The 27,339-nt window shown below is 40.3% G+C and overlaps 1 protein-coding gene across 2 annotated transcripts in view; it reads left to right on the forward strand.

Moving 5' to 3' along the window:
• The first annotated feature begins 8,832 nt into the window (after positions 1-8,832).
• RAB3GAP2 (RAB3 GTPase activating non-catalytic protein subunit 2) overlaps positions 8,833-27,339 on the forward strand; it is a 98,845-nt gene continuing 80,338 nt past the window's right edge. The window contains exons 1-2 of one of the 2 annotated variants that reach the window (XM_045876866.3): positions 8,833-9,055; positions 26,636-26,697. In XM_045876866.3, the coding sequence (XP_045732822.1) occupies positions 8,941-9,055; positions 26,636-26,697 (177 nt within the window). In that variant the 5' untranslated portion in view covers positions 8,833-8,940. The remainder of the gene's footprint in view (positions 9,056-26,635; positions 26,698-27,339) is intronic. The other variant, XM_045876867.3, reaches the window with a different exon arrangement.

Consider the following 27,339-nt stretch of genomic DNA (forward strand, 5'->3'; position numbering starts at 1 on the left):
TTTTCTTCCTGTTGAAACCATATGCATCCTACAGAGGCAGTTCAGATCCCATCCTCCTGATACGGGCTTCCCTGACAAGTCCCGGTTACAGCGATCTCTCCAGAGTTCACCAAGTTTGCCTATACCATTCTGGTATTTAATCAAAGGGGCCTGTTTTTATTTACCTATGTTGACAGATACGGCTTGTCTTTCAATAGCCCCAAGGGCAAGCAGGATCTGCCTTTCATGCCATTTATCTACCACCCACTAGGGTGCTGGGCCATTCCTTCTTTTTCCCTCTCTTCACAGACATTTATTAGCTAGCTACTGTTGGTCAAGTACGTTGCTAGCTGGAGAAAGATGCAAATTTGAATAAACCATAGTACCTGTCCTTGAGTCCTGTTATGATTTTGCCCCCTTTCTGTCTCCAGCTTTATCTTAACACTTTTCTTTTAGCTCTAGACAGGCTAAAGGATATTCAACCTCTACGTCACTATGTCTTCTCTCCTCTGGGGTTTGAGCTATTTCCTGTGTGTCTCAGAATACTTTGACTTCCTTGTTCCCATTCTACCCTCTATCCGCTTTATATCTAACACCTACTCAGTCTCTCTGACCTCAGCTTAGATGATAATTCCTCCAGGAACCCCTCCCTGATCCTCAAAGTGAGGAGCCCTTTTTATGTGTTCCTTTGAATGTTTGACATTGCACTTTCAAAATGGAGTTATAATTGCCTGTTTATTTATCTCTCGTTGGAATCTATCATCTATTAGTACAGACATGTGCTTCTTTTGTGTACTGGGTCTGAGTTGTGTGTATGTTTAGCTCCTGATACCTAGTGGTATTTTTTTTTAATGTATTGAATGAGTGAATAAATGAATGTCACAAAGGTAAACAGGTCATAATCCCTGCCCTTGAGGACATCACCATCTAGTGGGGGAGACAGAAATGCAAACGGTTAACCATAATACAAGGTGCTAATTTTAGAATTGATACATAGATAAAAAGCTATGTGGTTCAAAGTGATTAGCCTGAGGAAGTCAGGTCTTTCACCTAGGAGGTGATAGTTGAGCTGAGTTTTAAGGGATTTCAAAGTGTACCAGGTAGAGAAGCAACATATAGCAGGCGCTCTGTAATCTACTATTCTAGAATGTTCCAGCATACCTTTGTGCAGGTCTTATAGTCCTGAATGGCTCAAACCTTCCAGGTGCTATTTTTTTTGGCAAGAAAGAGAAGAATAGAGTATGGCTGAGAACCAAAGATTCAACTAATTAAGATAGTGGTGAGGATTGGATTCGTAAAAAGATTTGAAAGATGCATCAAATAGCAGTCAAATCAGTGCTGGCAGGACTAGTCTGCCTGACTACATCTACTGGAATGAAACTCCAGTTTCAAGAATGAGACACTGGGTCTCCTTATGCCAGTCAATGTGAGGAGGCGAAATTAAAGGACCGGAGAGAAATGAATGCTTCACTGAACACATAAGGGAAAGTTCCTCAACTATAGACTCTCTAATAGTCTGGGAAAGCTCTACCAAAGAGGAACAGAAAGCCAACATTCAACACAAATCTAGCCTCCAGTGGGAATCGTCAAGCATGTCATGTGGAGCTAGGGCTGATTAACACCTTATGATTCCCAACCTATAAAATCCTGTCCTACACTCCTGAAACAAATAATACATTATATATTAATAAAAAAAATCCTGTGCCCTCCCTGCTGCCCTTTAGACTGCAGGCAAGATGTGAAAAGTGGTATGAATGAAGAAGATGAACATAAGGAGGCTTTTCTTACCTTAAGCAAACCAAGTAAGATTGATTAGCCCTTAATTTCTGGAGGAAATGAAATTGGAGGACATTTAAGTTCACACAGGGCACTCTCTGGGCTCACCCCTGACCGTGGTGTCACACTTCACGTTCTAGAAACAACTGCTTGTGTTTCTCGTACACACAAGTTATTGCTGCTCCCAAGCCTTTAGTGATGTTTCCTTTGCTCAGATTAACTTTCTCCCTTCTCCCTTCCACCATCATCAGCCGGCTAAAATCTACTCTGCTCTCAAGACGCAGCTCAGATACTACCTACAGAAAACATTTCTGAATCCCGAAATTGTGCTATTATTCCTGCTCTGCACTCTTGTAGCATTTTTATTAAAGATTTTATTTATTTATTTGAGAGAGAGAGAGAGATAGTGAGAGGGAGAGAAGAAGAAGTAGGGAGAGCGAGAAGCAGACTCCCTGCTGAGCAGGCAGCCCGATGCAGGACTCGATCCCAGGACCCTGGGAACATGAACATGACCTGAGCTGAACGCAGACGCTTAACTGACTGAGTCACCCAGGTGCCCCTCCCTAGTAGCATGTTTACCTGTTTGTGTCTTGGTAACCCACCATCTTCACCAGTACTGGGTCTTATTTATACTTATGTCCACAGGGCCTCCAATGATTCACAGCACCTAATGAGCACCTACAAGAGAGCTCTTCAATGAATGAACACATTAAAGAAGAAATGAAAGTGTTATCCGAAGATTTACCAAGTCACACTGTCAGGAAGACAATTCGGGCAGCAACGTGTAGGACGATTGAGGAGGGAAGACACCAGAATCAGAGCAAAAGGAATCAGTGGGCTATAAAAACAGTTCAGGCAAGTGGTCATGAGTGTCTGGATTAAGGAGATGGAGATGAAGATGGAAAATGGGATGAATCTGAGAGACATTTTGGAAGTTAAATCAGTAGAACTTGGTGGCTGGCTGATGAACAAGGAGAGCAAAGGGATATTTTTATTTTATTGTATTTTAATTAATTAATTAATTTGAGAGAGAATGCATGAGCGTGGGTGGGGTGGGGAGGGGGGCGGAGAGGGAGAGAGAGACCCTCCAGCAGACATGCTGCTGAGCACGGACTCAGGGCTCCATCTCACAACCTGAGATCATTACCTGAGCTGAAATCAAGAGTCGGACTCTTAACCAACTGAGCCACCCAGACGCCCTGATTTTATTTTTTAATTTTTAAAATCATGTATGTATTAAGTAATCTCTACCCCCACGTGGGGCTTGAGCTCAAGCGAGTGACATGCTCTACTGACTGAGCCAGCCAGGTGCCACAAGGATATTTTTAATCTTTTTTTATTAAATGATCCACCAACAGAAGAATAAATACTATTAACAGAAAGAAAGGAGTCTGGAATAACAGCAACTTTGAAGAAGGGACTAGAGGAAAGGAGAAAGCTGAGAAGAAGCTAATAAAATATCCAGATCCAAAGTGATCAAAGGGGAAGAAAGGGGGAGGATGCAGCTTTGTTGACGCTAGGGTTTGGGAAACCTGTAAGGAAAGGGTGAGTCAGAGTTGAGAAAGTCCCGTGAAGAAAGATGTCAGCCTCAGCTATCAAGAGTTCACAAATCCCAACGTGATGGCTTTCTGGACTTGGGGTCCCAGGTTTACATAGAACTCCTTCCAACAATTTGCCCTTTTGTTGACCTGCCCTCGATGTTCCCTTATGAAAATCACTGGTTGGAACTTTTTACTCAGCTACTAGACAACACTGGGGATATTTCTTTATTTCATAGAACCTTTTAAGGTTCTATTTCAGTTGTGCCAAAAATAAGAACACAAGAAATATTTGGTCATTGGGGGCATATTTTTACATCCAGATGAAACCAAAAGTATTTAAACAACTCAAAATGTCCAGGTAGTTGGTCTAATTTCTTCTGAACTACTCTAGAGAAAAAGAATATTGGAGAAATGAGAATGTTTTTATTAAACAAGACATATGGAACAGACCAAGATTCCTTCACGAAAAGTTCCTCTTGGTTATTTAGGTCATACTGTGTCAGGATTAGGTTCTGCTACAATAATAGAAAACCCAAAATAACAGTAGTTAAAACACATAAAGATTTATTTTCTCAAGTAAAAGAAATTCCTTCCAACAATTCCAACAATTTCTGCTCCATCTCATCGGCCAGAACTCAGTCATATTCAGATACTCTCAGAATCCAGAGAGACTGGGGAGTCTGAGGACCAGATTGGGGGGCCAGAAAGATTTGTTTTTAAATCTGGGCATTTAGTTGCCCCAATAATAGAGGGTTCTCTTGGTAGAGATAAAAAAGGGAATGGATCATTTCTTCCACAAATGCCCATTCTCATTGTTTTAAAGATGGTGATTTATTTACCAGACAAGTCCTAAATGCATTAAGGTCAAGAAGATGGAAACTTATACATGGAATGAAAACAAAACAAAACAAAAACGAGCTCACAGAGAGACAACAGATTGGTGGTTGCCAGAGATGGGGGGTATGTGGGGTGTGGGCAAAATGGGTGAAGGGGGTCAAAAGGTAAACCTTCTACTCATAAAATAAGTAAGTCAGGGGGATATAATATACAGCATGGTGACTATAGTTAATAATACTGTGTTGCTTATTTGAAAGTTGTTAAGGGAATAGATCTCAAAAGTTCTCATCACAAGAAGAAAATTGTAACTAAAAGCACCATAGTACCTCCATTTTTCTAACTAAGTATGCTAATATCTTCTCTATGTCATTATAGATTTTGACCCAATGTAAATATTGGAAAATATTGAAAATACAAATATATTTTCTTACATTCAAACAAGCAATAAAACACTTAACATTTAATGAAGTTAGTTCTTCTTTCCATAATTGTTAAATGCCAGTAAAAAGAAAATTCTTTCTCTCTCTAAAAAATTTCTCCTTTAGCCAGAGTTAAAGACAAAAAGATGCCATAACTAGCCTCTGTTAGAAAAATAAGGTACCTCTGAAGTCAGATAACAAATTTTCTGCCAAGGAAACAGAGTTTGGCTGTTCCATAAGCTGGATAATGACTTGTGACCTCCTACCTGCTCAGTGCAATCACCACTTCTCAGCTTTTACTCCCTTTCAATTCTTTATTGAACTCAACACCATAGATTCACCTGGTCATGAAATTTTCTTCTGCCTCCCTTGGCCTCTGTGGCATGGTCCTACAATGTATGGTTTTCTTCTTTGCTTTTTTCCAGTCTCCTTTACTAGAGCTCTTCCTCCATTGGCCCCTAAAAAACAGCCTTCCTAGCTTGTTTCCAGGGCTGCCAATCCTGCTCTCCCCATAGAGTCCAATGGCACTTTTATCCCTGTCCTTCAATATAACTTCTGTGAATGGCTTCCATAGGTAGGTTCTACCTGTGGCCTCTCTAATCCCATATTTCTAACTTCTATTTATTAAAACACACACATACACCTTTTTTTTAAAAACCAGCTCTTCCATAGAAACTTCAAATTTAACACATCCAATGCTGAATTTATCCAATACTGAATTCATCCAATTCCTCTTGGCCCCCAGATCCATTCCTCCTCTGTCATTCTCTCTTTTGGTTGCTGACATGACATTGCCATCTCCGTAGTTCTTTGCACAATGCACTTGAACATCAATCACCTTGACTCTCATCTTCCCTCTCTACTACCCATATCTAATCATATACTAAAAATCCACTGCTTTGGCCTCCAGATGGAGATGGACTCCACCGTCATTACTTTTCACTTAGAATATTTTAATGATATCTTGAGATGTCTCTGTCTTTAGTCATGCCACATAATGCTACCCCATCATGTCCTAACTCTTCTAAAAAAATCTTCAATTGGCTATACCTTGCATACAGAATAAAATTCAGATTGTAGTATTGGGACTTTGAGGTTCTCTATCATCTGGAACAATCTGTTTATCGCTTTTATGCCTCTTCCTCACCACTCCTTTTCCATAGGACAAGCCTACCAATCAAAATTGTTTCCCTTTTTTCTCCCCCAGCCCTTTATGAGGACCAAAAGTCATCCATAGCCCTCATCACACTCTGCTTTTTGTTAGAGTCATTTGTGGTTGTTTCCCAGTTAGGTAGTGAGTCTCTGGAGGGCTCCTCCTTATCACATCACTGTGTTTACCACATTACCTTTAGTACAATAAATTAGACGTTATCCTCTGCAGGTGTTTGTTGGATAAAAGCTAGTTTTATATAGCCCTTGCTTCTGTTCACACTTCAATTCAGACCTCAATTCAAGAGTAACCATCTGTACAACTATGAGGTAAGGTTTCAGTGTCCATCTATCCTCTTTTTCTGCTCTCCTTTCTTGCACTTAGAGATGCTCAGTGCCTTCATGTTCACTCCTGTCTACCCTGCCTCTTATTAGGGTACCTACATAGATCCCTCCTTTTAAGCAACTCCAACTCTGAGACCCTTTCCTTCCCAGTTTCTTACCAAAACTACACATCCCCGAGACAGACTTTAGAGTCCATTCTCTTCGTTTTATAGATGAAGAGACAAAGGCCCAGGAAGGTGACATGAATTGCCCAAGTTCATGTGACTTATTAGTATTCTCTCTGAGATAGACCCACGGTCTCCTGACTCCAAGACCATTTTTCTTTCCTTCACACTTTGCCTCCTATCCCATATCTCAGCACCTTCAACTTCAGGATGTCGTTAAAGATGGGCAAGGACCTGCTGCTGACCATGTTCGGGAGGCATCTCTCTCTTAACAACAGTTACCAATGCTCTAACTCACAATAATGGATTCTGGAGAGTTCATGTTAGTACCCTCCTGTGATTATTTTGGTCACAAAATCTGGATTATTTTGGTGTTTTCCTAGCTCCCAAACTCATACCTCAGAGAGACACAGCTCTATTCTGGGATGTGTAAAGCCTGCACATTTTCTGCAATGTGCTTCCTTGTGACTGTGTGGTTAGTGATGTTCACTGTCTAACACAATCCTCCCACACTTGCAGAAACCATGGCAGCAGAGCTCCAGAGGCATCCCCCTGCAGCTTTACAACTTCCTGGGGAAAGAGTTCAGTTCATGAATGTGTTGTAATTTCTGTGAAGGGTATCTAAAGTCCTTCAAAACATTCGTGAATGAGCCTTTTCAATACCACTTGGAAGGAAGTCAGGGACTTCACCACTGAAACCAGCAGTAATGAAATTCAATGGCCACAACCCAGGAGATATATGAAGGCCTCAGGGCAGAACAAAGGCCAGCTGAAGCAGCCAAGGGCAGTTACTGCCACAAAAGGCATTTACCTTAATAGGAACTTGAAAGGCTTCAAGGAATGACACAGTATCCTTCCAAAAAGTATCACACGTTCTTTATTCATCCTGTAAAGCTAGGAATATAAAATTTAAATTTTATTCTCCTTTGGTATTGGTGCCATATTTGGGGGGTTTAATCACCAGGATGGGATGACCTGAAGAAACATTGCAATTTTTTTAGATGGAAAATTGAAGCATTGAAAGCTCGCCTTTTCTGCAAGCTTGCATCATAGAATTACAGGTCGCCGATGCTTAAGGAACCTTCTAGCACATCTAATCCAACCATGTAATTTAGAGGTAAAGAACTGATCCCTGTTAAGCTGATAACATAGATTATCTAATTTTGTGAAAACCATTCTACTCTAGAAACAGGAATTAACGGAGTAGAAACCTGGGCACTAAATTATAATTGTATTATTAGGACTAAGTGTGTATACAGGCCTGACAGACATGAATGCTCTGGACTTCATCTATTTGCCTTCAATTAATTTCCATCCCATTTTCTGCATACAAAGTGGATGACCACTTTACGTTTCCACTTTAGGTTTTGAGAAGTACGTGAATGCCTCCGGTGCTTTGTGCTAACATTAAAGTTGTTCCTTTTTGGTTTTTACTTTTCAGAAAAAAATAATGTAAATGAACTTCAAGACATGTCAATGACACTTAGTGACACTTCTCAGTGACACTTGGGTAAATTTCTTTATTTTAAAAAAGTGAGATAAGACACACTCTTTCAAGATGGCCTTGTGAATATCCAATCAAAGAATGGACAGAAAAATACTTTAAAAAATATAAAGTGCCTTGTCATAGAAGCGGGCAACTCTATTTACTTTATGTAGGCATTCCATTCCATTTATTCCTTCAGTAAATATTTATTAAGCACTACCAGGTCCTATGCTAGATACTGTGGAAGTAAAGAGGAGTTAAATGAGATCCCAACCTCCGGGAGCTTACAAAAGTCTTTTCCTGATCCTGGCAACCCTCCACCCCCACCCCAACAAAACTGTAACAGGCAACCATTAGGGAAGGGTCCCTGTTATGTTCTGCCTTACCACTTTGTACTTCCCTTCCTAGCATTGTCACGATTTCAGTTAAATAGTTGAGTAATTAATTGCTTACTGCCTGTCCGCCACTAATATCTTAGCTCCGTGGGAACAAGTATTTCGTCTCTTTTATTCTCTGCTTCATACCCAGCGCCTCGCGTGGTTGGCATAGGAAAGACGAGCACCTAATATTTGCCGAATGGATGGATGAACGTTAAGAAGGAATGAAAAACTAAACGAGCGTCGAAAACCTGAAGAGTCTGTAATACAACATAACCCGTACTATATTAGGCGTGCGTAGTACTATGGGAATTTACAGGAGCATTCAAAAGTTCGTCTTAATGGGGCTGATTTCCAAAACAGAAAATAATCTCTTCAGTCTCTGAGGCTCGCATGATACCGTCCCCCTCTGGCCTGCCTAGAGCTTAACAGGGATTCTTCTCTGGAATACCAGGATCGTGCCAACAGTAGGACAGCAAATAAGACTGGCTCAATGACCCAAAGGCTGGCATGCACTACGTCCAATTAGGTCATCTCTGGCTCAAAGCCAGAACGAATGAAAGGGTTCGTTCCCTGGCGTTCGCGCCGAGCCGGCACGAAACTCGGCCGCCAGCCTCCACGTCGGCTTCGGCTCCTCCCGAGGCCGCCAGTCACATGACTCGGACCGCGCCAGCCTTCGGCGCCTGCGTCGTTCCGCGCGTGCGCAGCGCTCCGGGGCGGCGGGCCCGAGCGCGCTGACAGCTTCCGGCTTGGTTTCCCCGCCCCTGCGTGGCTAGAGCCGTGCGGGTTTGGCGGTGGAAGCCGTGGGGCGGCGGGGGGCAGGGCGTGGTGAGGTGAGGTGGGTGCCCAAGCGGGGTTCCCGGAGCCATGGCTTGCTCCATTGTCCAGTTCTGCTACTTCCAGGACCTCCAGGCCGCCCGGGACTTCCTCTTCCCTCATCTGCGGGAGGAGACCCCCTGCGGCGCCGTGCGCAGGGACCCCAGTAAGTGCCCCCAGCCTCGCCGCTCCCTTCCCCCGCCCCGCCGCGGCCCCTGCTCGGCGGGCTCGGGTCTCCTAGCCGCCCTGCAGCCGCTGCCCTCGGGGAGCCTCGTTCCCCCGCGCTTCCCTCTTGGCACCGCGATGATCCCCTGCCCTCCTCGTCCTACAGCTCCGTCCCCCCCCGGGCGGCGTCGGTGTTGTCTCCCTCTCGCCCAGCTTTCTCCTAACCGCTCGCCCTCTGGCCAGAGCTGCGCCTTGCTTCCTGTCGCCTCTGCCGACCCCACTCCCCTCGCCCTCCTCCCCAGCTTTCCTTCCGAGGGCCCTCTCCGTCCCCCTCCCTCCACGGTCCCCTGTTCTGCACGGCTTGCTCCGTGTTCGCATCCTCCTTCCCTTCCCTCGCCTTGCCAGCTGTCAGCGCTTTCCCCCGGTACTGCCTCAACCCCCCGCCCTCTCCTCCATTCCTGGGCCTGCGGCCTTCTGCCACCCTCCCTCCCGAAAGTGTTTCTCATCGCCCGGTCTCCTCCTTCTAGCCCCTTCCCCCCATTCAGATGTAGAGACCAGTGGGTGACTCCTGAGGTGGTGAGTGAGCGTCTCCCACATAAGGAAAACCTGCCAGGAAGTGAGGGCGAATCTCCAGCAGGAACTAAAATTACAGCAACACGGCCAGGAAAAGTTAATTTCCTTTATTGAGCTGAGACGCCTTCAACCTGTTATTGTCGTCAGACAGTGTTAAGTAAGCCCTTATCCAGGTAGTATAAAATCCCAAGTCTGGTTTATTAGATACTGCATAGTTTCTCAGAATTTCCCACATTTCTCCTGTTGAAAGGGTGTGCGTTTTGTGTTTATTGGTTTCTTCGTGTTTCCCGCCTGAAGCACATCTGGTTTCGTAGAACCGTGCTGTCTGTCATTTTTGTGCTATACTGGAATGGTGATAAAAGGCCCACTAAATGAACTCCTTCCCCCTTCTTAAATATAGAAGAAATCAAATCAGAAGTCTCTGTGAATATTTACTCTGTGTTCATCAGTAGTGCTGCAAAGCAAGTAAGTTGGGTGGTCGCTGCCCTCTAGGAGCTATAGTTTACTGGGACAAATACGTTAACAGCTGCCATACGGTGTGATTGGGACATACACATATGTGTGTGTATATACCCGTACATATACGTATATGTATCTGACACTAGCGGACACTCCTTGAAGGGGGGATATGTAGGCCCACCTTTGAAGTAATGGTTAGATGCATAGGGGAGAGGTAATAGAAGGTGCAGAGGAAAGGAAGCCTGAAATGAGTGACATTTAGAGAACTGAGAAGAGCTGCGTGGCTAAAGAGGAGGATGTGGGGAGATGAGGCCGTAAAGGTGGTAAGGAGTTTGATCAGGAGAAGCCTGTGGAGGTAGTGGGATGCCTTTGGAAGACTTTCAGCAGAGAAATGACACGGTCAGTTTGTACTCCTACTCATCAAAGTTTTTGAATACCTTTTATGCACTTTGGTAGCAGCGTGGCAAGATGGGAAGCAGGGAGATTGGTGGGAGCTTGTTCCGATAATCCAAGAAGCCGTGTGAGCTTGAACTAAAATCACGCCCAGGACTTGAGAGGAAGAGATAGATTGGAAAGCTATTAGGGAGGTAGAATCTACAGGACCTAGTGAAGATCCGGTGATGGGGTTGTAGCAGATGAGTGAGGGCGTTGAGAATGCCTTTGACTTGGGCAAGGGTGTTTAATGAGAGAGAATGAAGGCTAGAGGCTTTGGACCTTTTGCATGTGAAATGTTTGTGGTATGTCCAAGTGAGGGGGTCCAGTTAAACACAATCTAGAGGTCTGAAACTTAATAAGGATCTCGGGCCAGAGATGTTAATTTGGGAGTTACCAGCCAAAAGGGTCAGTTCAGTGAACTGAATACTGAAGATGTACCCTTAGAGGAGCCTGATGTTTAAGAGTCATGTAGAGGTTAATGGGAAGAAGACTGAGAAAGAGAGGAAAACCAGGTGAGAGCAATGCCCGGGAGCAGAGGGAGGAGAGGATTGGATGAAAGAGCAGTCAGCAGTTGCAGATGCAGCTGAGGTAAGCTAAGGTAAGGATGCAAAAGTGCCCATTGGTTTTGGGAAAGTGGAGGTGACTGGGACCCTAGGACAGTTTCCGTGGAATGGTGGAGGCAGAAAACGTATTTATAGGCTATTGAGGAGGTAAGAAAAGAAGTTGACTTTTTCAAGGAGCCAGGTTATAAAGGATAGTGGATACAGGACTGTGGACAGGGGATGTAGAGGAAACAATACATTTTCTCTATCCCACTGCCACTCCCCTGCTCTTCTTTCACCTGGGCAATGGCACCAGTCTTCTCACAGAACTTCCTGCTTCCACCGTTGGTTTCTTGTAATTATTTCCGAAAAGCAGCCAGAGTGAGCTTTTAAAGACAATTTAGATCATAACATGCCCCTTTATAACTCTATGGCCTCCTATTGCACTTAATATAAAATCTAAAGTTCTTACGTTGTTTATAAGGCCCATGAGGCCCCGCCTCCTGCCACTTCTTGCACCCCATACTACTCTCCCCTTATTTTTTTTTAAGATTTTATTCATTTGAGAGAGCACAAACAGGGGGAGAGGCAGGGAAAGAGGGAGAAGCAGACTCCCCGTGGAGTTGGGAGCCCAATGTGGGGCTCGATCTCAGGACCCCAGGATCATGACCTGAGCCGAAGGCAGATGCTTAACCATCTGAGCCACCCAGGTGCCCCTCTCCCCTTATTTCTTGTGCTTCATACACACTTTGTTGTTGTTAAACCAGTCAGGCTCATTTGTGCTTGAGGCCTTTGTCCTTGCTCTTGCCTCTGCTTTGGATGCTGTATGCAGATATTTGCATTTTAGCCGCATCTTGTTAGTCAAGTCTCATCTCAGATATCAACATCTCACAGAGGCCTTTTCTGGTCACCTAATCTAACATAGTTATTCCTGCCCCCTTGATCACATTTGTTACTCTATCATATTGTCTTACTTACTTTTATCACTATGTCTATGTTGTCCAGTATGGTAGCCTCTAGTCACAGCTGGCTCTTGAGCCCTTGAAATATGGCCAGTGCTACCAAAGAACTGAATTTTTAATTTTATTTAATTTAAGCTTAAATTAATTAAAATGTGCCAGATGCAGCTAGTGCCTACCATATTGTATGGCACAGTTACAGGTGCTAAAATTTAGGCACATACAGGTTGACTACTTGTCCAGGGTCACACAGTGAAGTCTAGTCTAAGGATATGAACTCAATCCAGGCAGTTGGGGATATATAGTTTTACCCCTAAGCATCTGGATTAATTTGGAATATGCTGATGGGTTTACACGTGTAATTTAATTTATTACCCTTTTAAATCAGATTTTTAGGTTTGTATATATTGGTATTATCGGGGCTATCAGCAATTCAAGTAGAAAATAAATGGAGAAAGAACCTCTTAACCAGTGAGCCCCTTTGCCAAACCGATATTTTACAGTTAAAACAGTGCTTTAATTTACAAATAAAGATCATCAAAATATCTTGTCCAACTCTTGATACTTTATTTGGAATTCTTGGGATGACTAGCGCTATGGATTTCCATAATCACTGCGGGTCTTATTTTGTTAAAAAAACAAACAAAAAACCAGGTTTTATAAAGAGCTCTTCATTAAGACAATCTGAACTAAGCAGGTAAGACCTGCCGTAACCTACTGATGGTGTTTGGCCTTGCTTTGCTTCACTTTTATTAGTGTTATAAATGATTATTGGGAAGGGAGTCATGAGATCATTTTATATTCCTAGCTTATAGTTTTAATTTCTTATCCCAGTTCATTTTTAGGGGATATGTAAAACCAAAACAACAATAATGATAATCTTGAAGCCTTATTAGTTGGTTTAATTATTTTAATGTGGACAGCTGACATAGACCTAATGATACCTGGTTCCTGGGCACCCAGAACTCAGAACTACTCTCCGTATTTTAATTGTCAGAGAACAACAGTATGACATTGTTACTTTGTGTCTTCAATTATGAAATGAGAATATCTTCTATGGCTTTAAAGATTTTATTTGTCAGAGAAAGAGAGCACACACAAGCAGGGGGAGTGGCAGGCAGAGGGAGAAGCAGGTTCCCTGTTGAGCAAGGAGCCCGATGCAGGACTTGATCCCAGGACCTTGGGATCATGACCTGAGTTGAAGGCAGATGCTTAACCGACTGAGCCACCCAGGTGTCCCTCTTCTGTGGCTTTAAAAGAGATCTTGAACCCTACTGTTTCCCAATGTTTACATTAGTGATAACTATTAATAATTGTTTCTACTCAATCAGATGCTATTTCAGGCAAAAAATTTGGCTTCATACTTTGAAATTTCAGAGATGGGTAGTAGTAGGGGTCCCCACATAAACTACGGTGCCATAATTTCCAGTGAGACTGGATTTTTAGGCCAGAACTTTCTGATATTTATAATTGAGTTGGGCAAAAAAAAAAAAAAAAAAAAAAAATACATGTAGAGAGGGAGAATCAGAATATTTGGAGGGAATTAGAGTATTGTGGATCTCCTAATTTACTTGATAAGAAAATAATTTCCTAGTGACATACTAAAAAAGTAAGGCAGCTTTCCTTCTTGCCTCTTTTACCAGAAAGATAGAAGATAAATCATGCAGGGAATTACGTTGGCACCATCAGTTAAAGTCATGTTTTTATATAATCACTGAGCAAAATGTGCTTTTTAGGATAACCTGAAATCATGGGGTCACTTTACATGATGGGATATTACAAAGGGCATAAAATACCCATTTTTTATGCTTCGTGAAAATGCTTTCTCTTGTTTGAGATCCTACTGGGGGGAACATTTATAGGAATTTCAGAAAATTTATGGAGTTAATGGATTTTGTTAGCAATTTAAAATTGGAAGAGGCTCTCACAGATAAAATTTGTCAATGAGGAAATTGAGACATGCATAGTCTTTAATTCCTTCATAGAGCTAGTGTTTGTTGAGTACTTCCTATGTGCTAAGCACGAAGTAGTCTTAAAGGGTGAATAAAATAGGTCCCTCTCCTCAAGGAGCTTTCAGTCAATCAGGGGCAGGGGTGGCTCAGTCAGTTAAGCGTCTGCCTTCGGCTCGGGTCATGATCCCGGAGTCCTGGGATCGAGCCCCGCATCGGGCTCCCTGCTCCGCGGGAAGCCTGCTTCTCCCTCTCCCACTCCCCCTGCTTGTGTTTCCTCTCTGGCTGTCTTTCTCTCTGTCAAATAAATAAAACCTTAAAAAAATAAATAAATAAAGGAAATAAGCATGTAGAAGGAGTGTTAAAGTGTTATCCTGTAATTTGGCACATGATGGTTGGAGAATGAAGGAGTGTTAGTTCAGTCTATATAGGGGACTCAGGGAAGTTGTCTTAGAGGAACTGTCATCTTCACCAAGGCTTAATTGTTTAATAGGTGCCCGTCAGGTGGAGGGGGATGTGAAACACGATGGGGTTCAGAAAGCTGCAAATAGTAAATTGTGGGAGAGTAGGGTATGGTGAGGGATGAAGCTGCAGAGATTGTCAGGAACTTAAATTTTATGCAGTAGCAGGGTCCTCAGATGGAAGTTAAGAGTACTTTGGAGCTACATGGAAATTTGCCCAAGGGTTACTTGGAAACAAGTAGTTTTAAGTAAATTAATTTCTATTTACTCTTATGAAAGTACCTACTTTTCTACCCTGCCCTTCTCCCACTTTACTAAAGGCTCACCTTTCACACATTCTGAATATTATTATAGTAAGTTGTTCCAGGGTGTTTAAACAAACTTCCCCTTTAATCGGTGCACCATGAACTCCCTCATCTACCTCATTGAGACATTTCCAAATAAATTTTGCTGTTTATGTTCAATAGTCATCAAAATTTGCGATACATGTATGTTGTTGTTCTCAGTTGTCAACTTCTAATAATAATTGCAATAAGTCAAGAAGAAAAATTCTAATATGTGGAGTCTTACCACAAGAAAACTTAGTTCATGTTTTTGCAGAGAAATTTTTGGATTAATAATAAAAATATATTAATATTACATTAGAATAGCACTCTGGAGGAAATGGAATGGAAATAAGAATTTAAGGAGAAAAAAGGACTTATAAAATTACTTTTAGAGAACATCATTTTTTTTAAAGGTTTTATTTATTCATTTGAGACAGAGAGAGAGAGCATGAGCAGGGAGAGAGGCAGAGGGAGAGGGAGAAGCAGGCTCCCTGCTGAGCCAGGAGCCCGATGTGGGGCTTGATCCCAGGACCCTGGGATCATGACCTGAGCCGAAGGCAGACGCTTAACCATCTGAGCCACCCAGGCGCCCCTAGAGAACATCATTTTTAAAAAGATGTTGGTGTGTATCATTTCCCTATAGTATATAGAGTCCACTGAATAAATTTAAAGGGATGATATACATTTATATTAAAATGGGCATGTTTATTGTAATAAGAAATTACATCCTTTGTGCAAGGGATACATACCATTGAAAACCTCTTGGGGTATATATAAACAAAAAGTTTGAAGGCAGTCTTCTATAGGGTTCAGTCATTCCCAATCATTTTTTTTTTTTCCATCATAGCACACATAAAAAAAGACTTGGTATCTGAATAGCGAAAGCAATTTTGAAAAAGAAGAAAAAAGTTGGAGGACTCAGACTTCTTGATTTCAAAACATTAGAAAAACTGCAGTAATCAAAACCATCAGAACAAAGTAATCAAATTGGTACTGGCATAAAGACAGACAGACTAGTAGGCTAGAGTCTGGAAATAAATCCTTGCATATATGGTCAGATGATCTTTGACAAGGGTACCAAGACCACTCAATGGGGAAAAGGACAGTTTCTTCAAAAAATGGCATTGGGAAAACTGCATATCCATATACAAAGGAATGAAGTTGGACCTTTGTCCTACACCGTATATAAAAATTAACTCAAAATGGATTAAAGACCTAAATATAACAACTAAAACTGTAAATGCTTAGAAGAAAACATAGGGGAAGCGTTCATGACACTGGACTTCATAATGAGTTCTTGGATATAACACAGCACAGGCAATGTAAGCAAAAACAGGCAAATGGGACTGTATCAAACTTCAAACATTTGTGAATCAAAGGATGGGATCAAGAGTAAAAAGGCAAGGGGGCGCCTGGGTGGCTCAGTTGGTTAAGTGACTGCCTTCGGCTCGGGTCCTGATCCTGGGGTCCCGGGATCGAGTCCTGCATCGGGCTCCCTGCTCGGCGGGGAGTCTGCTTCTCCCTCTGACCCTCTTCCCTCTCATGCTCTCTGTCTCTCATTCTCTCTCTCTCAAATTTAAAAAAAAAAAAAAAAAAAGTAAAAAGGCAACCTATGGAATGGGAGAAAATATTTGCAAATCATGTATCTGGTAAGGGATTAGTATCCACAATGTATAAAGAACTATAGCTCAACAGTAAAATAAACTGATTAAAAACTGGGCAAAGGACTTGAATAGACATTTTTCCAAAGAAGCCATATAAATGGTCAATAAGCATGAATAGATGCTCCATATCAGTAATCATAAGAGAAATGCAAATCAAAACCATAATGAGAGATCACTTCACATCCATTAGGATGGCTGTTACTAAAAAAACCAAAAACAGAAAATAACAACTGTTGGCAAGGATGTGGAGAAATTGGAGCTTTACACTGTTGGTGAAATTGTAAAATGGTCCAACACACACACACACACACACACCATGGAATATCATTCAGCCTTACAAAGGAAGAGAATCCTACAACATGCTACAATGGGAATGAACCTTGAGGACACTGTGCTAAAGACAAATGCTGTATGATTCCACTAAAGTAATTAAATTCATAGAAATGGGAAATAGAATGGGGTTACTGGGACTTGGGAGGAGGGAGTAAAGGGGACTTGTTTAATGGGTATAGAGTTTCATATTTGCAAGACGAAAAAGTTCTAGAAATCTGTTTCACAACAATATGAATATACTTTGCACTACTATACACTTAAAAATGGTTAAGATGGTGAATGTTATGTTTTTAACATAATAAATATGTCAGTTAATATGGTAATAGAGAGATTGGTCATACAAAATAAATAAAGCTGCTCATGGTGGGAAGTGACCTGCTGGAAGTTCCAGTAGCTCCAAGCCCTACCTGGCTGTCTTGAGAGATGAGAGGATTAATATCTTGGTTCACCTGTAACCTATTTGTGGTTTACTAGGAGTCTCTGCTATAGGCAGAGGGTAACCATTGATGGTTTTAAGTGAAAGCATAGCATTTCAAGATTTGAGCTATGGAAGGTGGATTTGGTGGCTGTGAAAAGAATAGGTTGGGTAGTTCAAAGCTGGAGGTAGGTGATTTTGGGAGATGTTTATAGAAGTCAGATGCGGGCCTTCAGAAGTAAAGACAGAACTAAGGCAGTAGCAATGGTGATGGAGTTTGAAACTTGCTGGAGTTAGCAGTGGCAATCTATAAAAAAGGAATTTGAGCCGAGAATATTAACCAACTAATATTTTGGAGACGTTTTTATGTCAGCAAAGAAAGAATGGATGGGAGTGGTGAGTGAAAGTGGAAGTAGGATGACCAGTTGGGTGGCCATTGCAGTATTCCAGAAGGGGAGGTAATCTTACATTGGTATTCCTCAGGCATTATTTAATTTTGTTTAAAGTGACAGTCCTGGAATTATAAGACAAGTATTTTTTTATGACTACTGTGCTAATACCATTTGGAACTATAGGGGCCCTAAATGAACCTTCCTCATGCAAAGGAATCATTGAATCCTTTGATTCAGTGAATCCTAGAATCCTTAGGTGTGTGCTGTGCCCACATTTCGCCTTTGAAAAGAAGACCAGAGAGTCTTTCAAACACAGATCACTTTTCTTTGTACCATGTGAGCCTAGGTCTCACATATAAATTGCCCAGAAGAGAGAATGTCAAGAGAGACATAGTTAGTCATCACATTGCCTTTTTTTTTTTTTTTTTTTAAATAAGACATGAAAGCCACCTTCTGGCTACTCATCCCACCTTCTAGGTGTTAAAACTTTAGTGTTATGCTGTTCAGTATGGTAGCCACTAGTCATATGTGGTAATTTAAATTTAAGTTTTAATAGAAAATAAAAGTAAAAATTCAGTTGCTTAGTCATACTAGCTACTTTTCAAGTGCTCATTGACTACATATGCCTAGTGGATACCTTACTGGATAGCACAGATCTAGAACACTTCCATCATCAAAGAAAATTCTGGCCTGGGTGGCTCAGTTGGTTAAGCGACTGCCTTCGGCTCAGGTCATGATCCTGGAGTCCCGGGATCGAGTCCCGCATCGGGCTCCCTGCTCGGCGGGGAGCCTGCTTCTCCCTCTGACCCTCCTCCCTCTCATGTTCTCTCTCTATCATTCTCTCTCTCTCAATAATAAATAAATAAAAATCTTTAAAAGAAAGTTCTGTTGTGCTGCTATGGTGAGAATGCTCTGAGACCTGCTGCTTGGGTATTTATTTTTAATTTTATATTATCTCATTCTTGTAAAATATAATTCTGGAACTTTTTTTTGTTGTACTTAATTATTATAACGTCAACATCTTTCCGAGTTTGTCTATGTAACTCTGTAGCATTTTTTTCTAATGGCTGCACAGTGTTCCAATGAAGACTACCAGGCTATATTTAACTATTTCCCTATCAATGAACATTTAGATTATTTACGAAATATTTGCTATAAGAAAATGCTCCAGTAAGCATCCTTATGCATGTTTTTATGTAGGATATTGGTTTTTTTTTTTTAATTTATTTATTTGAGAGAGAGAGAGAGTGAGTGAGAGAGAGAGAAAGAACAAGCAGACTCCCCACTGAGCAAGGAGCCCGATGTGGTGCTCCATCCCGGGACTCCAGGATTACAACTGGAGCTGAAGGCCAGTGCTTAACTGACTGAGCCACCCAGCCACCCAGGATATTGGTATTTCTACATGTACATTTCCAGGATTGGAATTGCTGAATAATAGAAATTCACATTTTAAATGCTGGTTACAGTTGCCAGATTACTCTAAAAATTGGTCAGGTTCATTCCTATCCATGGTGAATAGAAATGCCTATTTACACACACATTCGTTGTCATTTTGTGTTATCAGTTCCTTTGACTTTTGCTTTTCTGATAAGTGAACAGTTGTTCTCATGTGATTAGATTATTGTCAGGCTTTATCTGTATTTTTTAAAAAGCAGATAATAGCAAAGTTAAGCTGGTATTGGAAGAATTTAAATATAAAGAAAGTTTTCTCACAGGGACTAGTTGAATATTAGAATGGGTTAAATAATAGTGTTGAATTGGCTTCTTTAAAATATGCAGAAATTAGCAATAGAGAGCATTATTTACATACCTTCACCCACATACTGTAATGGCACACCTTTACCTTCCAGTAAGGTCACTTATTTGACAACAGGGGTCATTAGAATCCTAGAACCGAAAGGACCCTTAAAGATCTAGTATTATTTAGTGTTGGTGGTTTGAAAGAAAGAAACTCTGCTTGCTGAAATGGGATGGCCTCATTTTAGATTGCTACGTATTTTTATGTGTTGAAAAGAATATGCTAATACGAAATTTATTTTCCCATTTCCCTAGAAATAGAAAAAGATTAATAATTCTGAAGCATAGGAAATTAACCAGCTTCTCTCTTTTTTTAATCTATATCTTTTTTTTTAAGATTTTATTTATTTATTTGATAGAGACAGAGCGCAAGCAGGGGGAGCGGGAGAGGGAGAAGCAGGCTCCCCGCTGAGCAGGGAGCCCGATGCGGGGCTCGATCCCAGAACCCTGGGATCATGACCCAAGCCGAAGGCAGACCCTTAACCGACTGAGCCACCCAGGCGCCCTGCAGCTTCTCTATTCTTTAGGTATTTTTTACTTTGTACTGCTACGTGATGGGTTCTTTACCTTGGCCAAGAAGAACTGGCTAAAATTTGTTGAAGTTTTTGAATTATTTACAAGTCATAGGTTCTAGAGGTTTTTGCTCCTTACAGAAACAAGTACATTTTCTGTTTTTTCTTGTCTCAGAAGAGTGGAAATGAATGTGCTTCTGTGCTAATAAGATCTTTTATTAGACCATGGAGATTAAGTTTTTCATTTCCTAACATTTAATGATTTCAGTTTCTCATTTAGTTTTTGATCTTGACATATTCATATTGGAAAAGGCAAATAGTGCTAAATTAATTGCCCACTTCAGGATTCAATTTCCTTTCTAGCTTCAGGTTCTTGTTATGTGAGGAACACACTCAGTTTATGAGGACAGACTGTTCAGAAGCAAATCACAATAAGATATTTTTGGAATTAAAAAGAGCTATGGAAGACAGAAATTGAATTTCTTATTTGAGCTTTTGTTGGTGGAATAATTCATTCACTGGAAATATCCTTAAAAAAGACATCTGTAATTTTTGATGACTGAATTAAAATGTGTTTTCTCTGTTTCAATGACTATATCATTTATCAAGTAAGAGACTGAATAGTTTTTTTTATACCAGTATAATCTGAGCTCTTCAGGAAAAAAATTCTTTCCAGAAGGAGATGTAGTTACATTTTACATGTTGAAGTTAAAGTCACTGGTTTTAGGGGCACCTGGGTGGCTCAGTCGTTAAGCGTCTGCCTTCGGCTTGGGTCATGATCCCAGAGTCTGGCATCGAGCCCTGCATTGGGCTCCCTGCTTGGCTGGAAGCCTGCTTCTCCTTCTCCCACTCCCCCTGCTTGTGTTCCCTCTCTCACTGTGTCTCTCTCTGTCAAATAAAATCTTAAAAATAATAATAATAATAAAGTCACTGGTTTTATTCATTCAGGCAAAATGTTGAACTTGACCATGATAAGAACAACAGTTTATGCTTATGTTATCAATTCCTCTAGACAGTTCACAATAGTCATCTTCAGTGACAGGCTAGACCAAATAGATGTGCTTTAAGGGTAAAATACACATCAAATTTTGAAGACTTAGTAGGGGGTAAAAAGTAAAATATTTCCTGAATAATTTAACATTGACTGCATATTGAAATGATATCTTGGCTGTATTATATTAAATAACATCTATTAAAGTTTCGCCTGTTTTTTTTCTTCTTTTAAAATGTGGCTACTAGGGGCGCCTGGGTGGCTCAGTCGTTAAGCGTCTGCCTTCAGCTCAGGTCATGATCCCAGGGTCCTGGGATCAAGCCCTGCATTGGGCTCTCTGCTCAGCGGGCAGCCTGCTTCTCCCTCTCCCACTCCGCCTGCTTGTGTTCCCTCTCTCACTGTCTCTCTCTGTCAAATAAATAAATAAATAAAATCTTTAAAAAATAAATCAAAATAAAATGTGGCTACTAGTAAATTTAAAATTGAATGTGTGGCTTGTATTATATTTTTATTGGACAATGCTGCTAAGTGCCTACCAATGATTGAAGAGTCTAACTGGAGAGAGAGTAGAAGGGTGGTGGCAGTCAACGGAAAAAAGGATATTTAGGATCAGATTCGATTGGCATTAAAGTTTATCATTGAAGGTAGTGTTCTTAGAGTAATCCGTGGACAGTCTGCCTCAGATTTGCAGGGTGAGGCCAACCCTGAAACTTCAGTCATCCCTAATTCATTATTTACATTTCTTTTTTTTTTTTTTTAAGATTTTATTTATTTATTCGACAGAGAGAGACACAGCGAGAGAGGGAACCCAAGCAGGAGGAGTGGGAGAGGGAGAAGCAGGCTTCCCTCAGAGCAGGGAGCCCAATGCGGGGCTGGATCCCAGGACCCCGGGATCATGACCTGAGCCAAAGGCAGATGCTTAACGAAGGCAACGCTTAAGGACTGAGCCACCCAGGCGCCCCCATTATTTGCATTTCTTGCAGAGTTTTTAAGGTTACCTAGAGAGAAAGGAAGCTGCAGAAGAGATAGTAACTCTGGTTTTATTAAGGCAGTGAGTGTGAATCTCATTCTCTTAGTTTTTTGATCAATTTTGTTGAATTGGACTTCAGCAAAATGAAAGACATAGGAAGTTGATGACAGTTAAAGATTTGCTTTTCAGAGATTGGGTGCTTGCTTCTTACTTAATAAATGAGGAGAACACTTAAAATTACCTTATAATTTAGTCTAGCCTTTGACTGAAATGAGTGCTACTTAACTCAGTGAGCAAACTGGGTAAGTGCCATTGGCTTTATGATTTAGTGATCTGTGGAGTGTTTGGAATTTTTACACAGGACCCTAACCACCCCGAAGAGTTGTATGTTCTGGTGCCCTTATTCTATAATACACTTTGTTTTTTTTTGTTTTAAAGATTTTATTTATTTATTTGTGAGAGAGAGAATGAGAGAGAGCACATGAGAGGGGGGAGGGTCAGAGGGAGAAGCAGACTCCCTGCCAAGCAGGGAGCCCGATGCGGGACTCGATCCAGGGACTCCGGGATCATGACCTGAGCCGAAGGCAGTCGTTTAACCAACTGAGCCACCCAGGCGCCCTATAATACACTTTGTTAAACTGATTTACCACTTAAGTTATACCACAGCTTAGTATTAAAATTCAAAATCTCCTATGGGTGATTTTGTTACAGGTTGCAAAAAGAGTTACCAAAAAAACTCCTATGGGCCAGGGTAATTTTAATCCATTTATTCTAAGACAATCATGGTGAACTATTTTTAGCTTTTCTTTATAGTAAGTGATAATAAAAAGTTAGTGTTATTTTGTCATGAGTACATAGAATTTATAGATCTTAAGGTCTTAAACTAATGGTTCATATTGACATTAAACAGTGTACAGTTTTTAAATATATGTTAAATACATTGCTTTTGTTATCCACAACCTTGATTAAGGATCAATTAAAAAACACTGATAATGGGATCAACTGAAGAACACCAACCTTCATAGAAAAGTTACCAGAGGGAAAGACTGCCTGAATAAAATTGTTCACCTGAATGGCAACTTGATTAGACATTCATCAGCTATTTTTTAATATACACCATTCTTTTTTTTTTTTTTCCCCCAATAATGTGCTTGGCCTGCTTGCATAGTTTAAAGGCATAAGAAGTAACCTTGGTACAGTGGTAAGATTCCAACACTTTCTAACAGCGGACAGTACCTGTCAAATAGCAGCCTGCAAAATAGTATCAAATGATTTTCAACAGACCTCAGAAGACTGCAGAATTTATATTACCAGCACAGAGTAGAAATAGACATAAAGGTAATGCCCAGTTTGCAAATGTTTCCCTTAAAAAAAAAAATGTTGGGGCGCCTAGGTGGCTCACTAGGTTAAGCGTCTGCCTTTGGCTCAGGTCATAATCCCAGAGTCCTGGGATCGAGCCCTCCATCGGGCTCTCTGTTCAGTGGCAAGTCTGCTTCTCCCTTTCCCTCTCCTGTGATCTTTCGCTCTCTCTCAAAAAGATAATATCTATAAAAGAAAATAAATGTTTTCCATTTTTAAGTTGACTAGAATCTAGAATGCATTTTCTTATAGTATTATAAATAGACTTAGGATTCCAGACCAACCCTCAAACACATCTTTAACATTCCTAATAGTTCTGTTTCACCTTCCTTTAAACTCTGTACGATGACTTTAGAAAATGTATTCCCATGACAGGAGGAGATGCCTGATTAAGTCCCCTTTCTCTCTTGTTAATAGAAATTTCTCAGTCAGGGGCCTTGAGAAGTGGAAAAAAAACTTTCCATTGAACGCAAATATATAAAGAAAGTATTTCTCAAGGACTTCTCTTCCTGGATGTTTTGAATTACGGCATTAAGAGATCCTGGATCTCTGCAGGGGCAGGAAATCCAAATTGCTGTGTCTTGTGTTTGATTGTATGAGTCATTTGTGAATTGAGTCAGGTACTTTTTATTCCAATAAAGAGGAGAAATAACACATTTTTCATAGTATCGTACGGCATTCAGCAGAGGTTATGTGCACCAAGTACGCTCTTTTTTTTTTTAAGATTTTATTTATTTGAGAGAGAGAGAGATAGCGAGAGCAGGAACACAAGCAGGGGGAGTGGGAGAGGGAGAAGCAGGCTTCCTGCCGAGCCAGGAGCCCGATGCGGGACTCGATCCCAGGACCCTGAGATCATGACCTGAGCTGAAGGCAGACGCTTAACGACTGAGCCACCCAGGCGCCCAAGTACGCTCTTTGAAGGCTTATTTGCTTTTGTTTCTCCAGCACTTAGCACAGTGGCCAACACACAAAAGATGTTGTTGTGTTTGTTGAATGAATGAATGAATGAATGAATGAACGAATGAACGAACGAACGAAGAATCATTAGCTGGCCCCATGAAGTGCTTGCAATTCTTCAGGGTCTTTCTGAGATTGTGGTATTTTGATACATTCTTTTTATAGCAATATTAAAACCGAATCCCGGATTTTAGAGTGATAAGCTTTTTGAGGTGCTTTGCTTTCTCGAACAAGAAAAACAGCATTTTCTAAAACTCTGTAGATGGGATGGCTTAGTTGCCATCAGCCCACAATAAGGCAGTTGTTTTCAGTGTAGTGAAAAATTAGCAGAATAAAGAAATTGCCTAAGTGAATTAGATTGCCAAAGAACAAACTGTAATTTTCCAGGTTATGAAAAAAACTTCCAAATCTTGATATCGAGGGAATGCTTCTCTTTTAAAATAATATGTAATAATCTCGCTTTGGCCTTAACTGTAAGCCCCATGTTTCCTAATTTTTATGCCTCTTCATTAGCCGTAGGTGAAGGAAGTATAGCAGAATACTTGTGAGCATGGGCTTTGGAACTCCAGAAGCCCTGATTTGAAATCCCACTCTGCCACTTAATCCTCTGGTGATCTTGGTGAAGCTATATAAACTAAGTAATCTGGTTTTCTCATTGTAGTAAGGGGATGATAGAGAATCTTTGTCTTGCTTATGTGAATTAATGTCTATAAAGCACTTAGACACATAGAAATGCTGAATACATGTTAGTTGTTGCTTGATAACTCCTATATGTGAGTTACGCCTTTTTGCCTTTCCTCATGTTGACCTTTTCTTCAAGTATATTTGAAAAGTTCCTCACTGCTTTTTAAAGACTTAGTTTAAGGTGACTTCTCCCTGTGTTTTGTCATCTCTCTCACTCATCCCTTTTATGGTAGTTGTTACAGTACTCCCCACGTACTATAGTTATGTGTTACGTTAGATCACAGAATCTTTAAGGACAAGGAATATGTTTGAATTTTTCTCCGTTCCTACTATAGGGCATGGCACATGGCATTTAACAGTGTATTTGTTAAATTATTTAATTGACACATATATGGAAATCTTCTGTAAGTTGTGCAGTGCTAATCAGATGTTTTAGGACTTAATATATGGCTAGCAATGTGCTTGGCATGTTAGGAAGTAGTTACCTGGTATTTGAGTACCAAAGACGAGAATATTATCACAAAGCTAATTGAGCAATGATTTCAAATACCAGACTGTTAACTTTCTTATCATCTATATGTAATTCATTTTAGCAACTTTTAAAACATATATAATTGGAAGTTGTATTTGTGTCCTTCTTACTGTAAGCATCCTAGATAGCAGGTTCAGTCCCATCTTTTAAAATGATTCTTCCCTAGAAATTTGAAGCTGATTGGTTTAAATACAGTATTTTATTTAGATTTTGTATTTTAATGGCTAAATCTTGAGATTAGCATTGAGAACTTATGCATCAGGCACTGAGGACTTTAGTATGCTCTTTGTTTTAAATCCTTGTAACAACCCTACTAGATGTAAGCACTTCTGTTTTCCATGCTTTTATGGAGATAAGTAAAGCTTTCAGACATAGGGTAACCTGATGGTAAGTGTGAGATCCAGGATATGAACCTAGGCAATCTTATTCTGGGGCCTAAATTTATAGTTATGTAAGGGCCTGTTCTTCTCACATTTTCTTTGAACTTTATCTGTTTTTTTAATTTAGTTTGAGGTAATATATATAAAATATCTAATATTTGTCTCAGAGTAGTTGCTCAAAAAGTGATAGCTTTATTCCTCCTTTTCTGATATAAGAGAGAAACTCAAAGATAATTATAGAAAAACAAGTTAATAGGAGCAGTATAAGGGATCATAATCTCCATACCTATGAGATTTTTAATTCTTTGTTTCAGTGTTTGTTGAACATCTTCTTTTAATCTAAGAAACTGTTCTTATGTGTAAGAAATCACAGAGTATTGGAAAATATCAGAAATCGTAGATCTTTTGTTTCAAACTTCAGGTTTTTTTTTTTTCATTGATACCTTGTCTTATGAAAGGATAAGTTACATGAAGACCTCTGTGTGGAATTTTAGATGTGTTTTCGTCACTGTATATTTAATTTGTCTCGTGTCTGAGCAACAAATATTTGTCATTTTAAAGATTCTTAAAATTCACTTTTGTGGTTTGGTTTAAATGTGGACGAACCTGATATCCAATATCTTAAGATCTGAATAACTTGCAGTTTTACTATTACATAGATTTGGAAATTCAGGCCAAATGTTTCCTAATTATTATTACATATAGCAAAATCCTGCTGTTGTATAGTTTACCTTTTTTTCTTCCTTAATACCAGCATTATATTTATATAATACATATTTATGTAATATTTATATATTAGGTGTTGGTTCTATTATGTTTAGAGATAATGTTTAGTAAAATATTTCAAGCTCTGTATTTCATGTAAGCACTTTTCATCTTTTTTAATAATAGGTAAATCGAACTGGGAAGATGATGGTTGGGGAGCATGGGAAGAAACAGACCCCCAAGAACCTGTAAGTTTTTATAAATGTGTGCATGCTTGTTGAAAGTGACATTTTCCGTTTGTAATGATGGTGGCATATTCCAGTGTTAGGTTGACATTTTAAAACCTTCATCAAGAACATCTTTGTGCTTGCTTAATAGTACTGAAGTAGATACCTTTCTTAAGGATTTAATGACTTTATAGTTAAGCAGGCTAAACAGAGAATAACTACTTTAGGATTCTTTCTCCTTCATTAGTTATTATTTTAGACTCCTCCACTTAACTCATTCAACATATATTTGTTTAAGTGCCCACCATATTCTAGGCATTTTTCTAGGTGCTGCAAGTATAGCCCATGGGTAAGGTACTTGAAATCCCTGTGTGTATTTTCACCTATGGATAACAGAAAATCTAACCTAAACTGACTTGAATAATAAGGACATTCATTAGCTCATATAGAAGGAAGTCAGGGTAGTATTGACTCATAGATTGGTTGATCAGGAGATTCAACTATGTCATCAAAGACGTAAGTTCTTTCCTTCTGTCTCCTCTGCATATATGGTAGTGTTGACTTCATCCTAAAGATTGTTCTTCTAATAGATGGGGTATGCCACCATGTATCTTCATTTATGACCAGAGGGAGAAAAAGACTAGGGCTTTCTGTGATTCTTAC

This window comes from Mirounga angustirostris, unplaced genomic scaffold (genome assembly GCF_029215605.1).
Source record: "Mirounga angustirostris isolate CCGP_5_RB_7025 unplaced genomic scaffold, mMirAng1.0.hap1 SCAF_6, whole genome shotgun sequence".
Lineage (NCBI taxonomy): Eukaryota > Metazoa > Chordata > Mammalia > Carnivora > Phocidae > Mirounga > Mirounga angustirostris.